This window comes from Aegilops tauschii, chromosome 5, assembly GCF_002575655.3.
Source record: "Aegilops tauschii subsp. strangulata cultivar AL8/78 chromosome 5, Aet v6.0, whole genome shotgun sequence".
Classification (NCBI taxonomy): domain Eukaryota; kingdom Viridiplantae; phylum Streptophyta; class Magnoliopsida; order Poales; family Poaceae; genus Aegilops; species Aegilops tauschii.
In genome coordinates, this window is record NC_053039.3 from 80,706,714 (window position 1) to 80,709,112 (window position 2,399).

Genomic DNA, 2,399 nt, shown 5'->3' on the forward strand with positions numbered 1-2,399 from the left:
GGTAGTGAACTTGAAACAAACTCTTTAAAATAGCCCAATCGCGTGTGTAACCGTGATGGTCTCTTTTCGACGAGGTTCAGGAAGAGAACACGATGGGGTTATGTTTGAACGTAAGTAGTTCAAGATCACTTCTTGATCATTACTAGTTTGCGACCGTTGCGTGGTTTCTCATCTTATACTTGTATTCGTAAGTTATCCACCATACAAATGCTTAGTGCTTGCTGCAACTCCACCACTTAACCATGCCATACCCATTTAAGCTTTGTTAGTCTTGATACCGTGGGTGATATGATTGTTGAGTCCCTGTGGCTCACAGAATACTACAAACACACATGCAGGTACCGATGAGACTGATGCAGGTGATGCCACTGAACTCAAGTGGGTGTTCGACGAAGACCGTGGCCGTTACTACGTTTCTTTTCCGTACGATCAGTAGTTGTGCCCAGTAGGGTCGATCGGGACTTAGCTTGGGTGGTTGTCTTTTATTCGTTTGATTTCATCCATAGCCAGACTTTGTGTTCATCTTGAATGATTGTATTACTTGATGATATTTGTGTGACATTGTGGCGATTGTAAGCCAAAGCTCGTATTCTATCTATTCAGTACATGAGATGAGCAAAGATACAACCATTCTTGCAACCATACCAATAGGCGCTTATGCCCCAAGTCGTGCCTCGACACGTATGGAGTACAGTCGCATATTCGTCGTTACATGTTCAACCAGCCCTCCACGGGGTCCCTCCACCGGCTACTATTCATCCACCCCCACCTCCTCGATCAGGGTCATGTTCATCCAGCGGCAACGGCCTCTACTACCACGGGATACTGTTTATCCAACCCCCACCGAGAACTGTTCATCCAACCCCCAATAGGGACTGTTCACCAAGAGGCAGCTTCGATCGGCTTCAGTTAGCAGGAGTAGCAAAGGAATCATCCGGGTTTAGTTAACAGCAAGGGATCGATCAGGGTTCAGTAACGTAGCTAGTGCAATCGCTCGGGTTCAGTTAGAGCCCAACGCCTCGCTCGGGTTCCGGCCAGAGTAGGCTAATGGTTTCCGCGGTAGCGGGGCTGGTTCTCGCCACCACCACATTTGCCGCCGCCTTGCCGCTATTCAATGTGGCCACAGCGCCAATTCTCGCTGTTCTTGCCATTGACGGTACACAGCGGCTGCGGCAGCGGCTGCTATGGCGGCTGTTACATGGGCGCCGGAGGACATGGCACAGGAGGCGGGGATGTAGGGGCGTCGTGGGAGAGGCCGGCGGACAGGGCGGTGTGGGCGGTACGGGTGCAGACGTTCTTCATCCAGCGCTCCTCAAGACGAAGATAGGCCACCACCCGCTCGCAGGTGGGATTGGCCATGGGGGTGAGGTCGAACGCTGCATTACCAAAGTCCTCATTGAGGCCGACGGTGTGCATGGAGAGAAGGAGCTCATGTCCAACCTTGAACCCGACGTTATTGAGCTCACTGGAGAGGGTCTTGAGGCGTAGGCAGTAGGCGTCGATGGTGGAGTCGTTTTGGTGACACCCAAAAAACTCCTGCTGCAAGAAGATGATCCGCTGAAGCTTGTTGTCGGTGAAGAGACCATTGATCTTGGTCCACGACGTGTAGGCACCATCCCCATCATGAAGAAAGGTGTGGAAGATGATCGGTGAGATGGTGAGGAAGAGCCACCAGATAAGGGTGGCGTCAATGGACATCCAGTTGGCGTCACGTGATCACAAAGGTTGTACTCATGGAAGAGGAGATTGAAATAGGTCTTCCATGCGTAGTAGTTGGCGACGGTGTGGGAGTGTGTGATGGGGACGTGGTCGGAGTGGGGGATGTCACGGATGTGAGTTGCGAGGGGCTCGTCGGGATCAGAGCTGAAGGTGGAGGCGAAGGGGTTGCTAGGGTTCCTGGATGAAGACATGGCAGTGGCACGGGTGGGAGGAGGCGGCGGCGCGGGTGGGATTAGGGTTAGGGTTTTGTTGAAGGGAGGTGGAGAGGCGCGGTTGGAGGGAGCGGCGAAGTGGGAGAGAGGCGGCGAAGGGAGGGAGGAGGGTGGCTTGACGGCTAGCGGCGGCGGTGGAGGGAGGGAGCGGCAGCGCGGCTAGCGTATAATCGAGGGAAGGCTGATACCATGTAGAAGATTATGATGCAACTCTTGATGTATTGATCGGGTGCTATCGCACATATATATGATGTACAAAGTGGGCCACGACCTCAATTATACAAGGAACTAGGATGAATTGGTAGCTTCAGGGAAGAAGGTTGATGAAGAGGATGTCCTTTCTCAATGAGGAGTTCGACCCAGTCCTGTCGGCTGTGTATCTGCGGGTAGAGCCCGTGACTATACCCGAGTTGCACTCACAACTCCTAAGCTTCGAGACCCATATTAATCTTTTAGGCAAGGCCTCTC

At 52.7% G+C, this 2,399-nt stretch overlaps 1 protein-coding gene across 1 annotated transcript; it reads right to left on the reverse strand.

Moving 5' to 3' along the window:
• Positions 1-1,194: 1,194 nt before the first annotated feature.
• Positions 1,195-1,698, reverse strand: LOC109735772 (uncharacterized). The gene has a single exon (XM_020294972.1). It carries the CDS (start codon positions 1,696-1,698, stop codon positions 1,195-1,197), a length of 504 nt encoding a protein of 167 aa, XP_020150561.1.
• Between the last annotated feature and the right edge of the window lie 701 nt (positions 1,699-2,399).

What these genes read in the sequence shown, in the direction of transcription:
- LOC109735772 (XM_020294972.1), bottom strand. Translation starts at nt 1,698, where the DNA reads ATGTCCATTGACGCCACCCTTATCTGGTGGCTCTTCCTCACCATCTCA.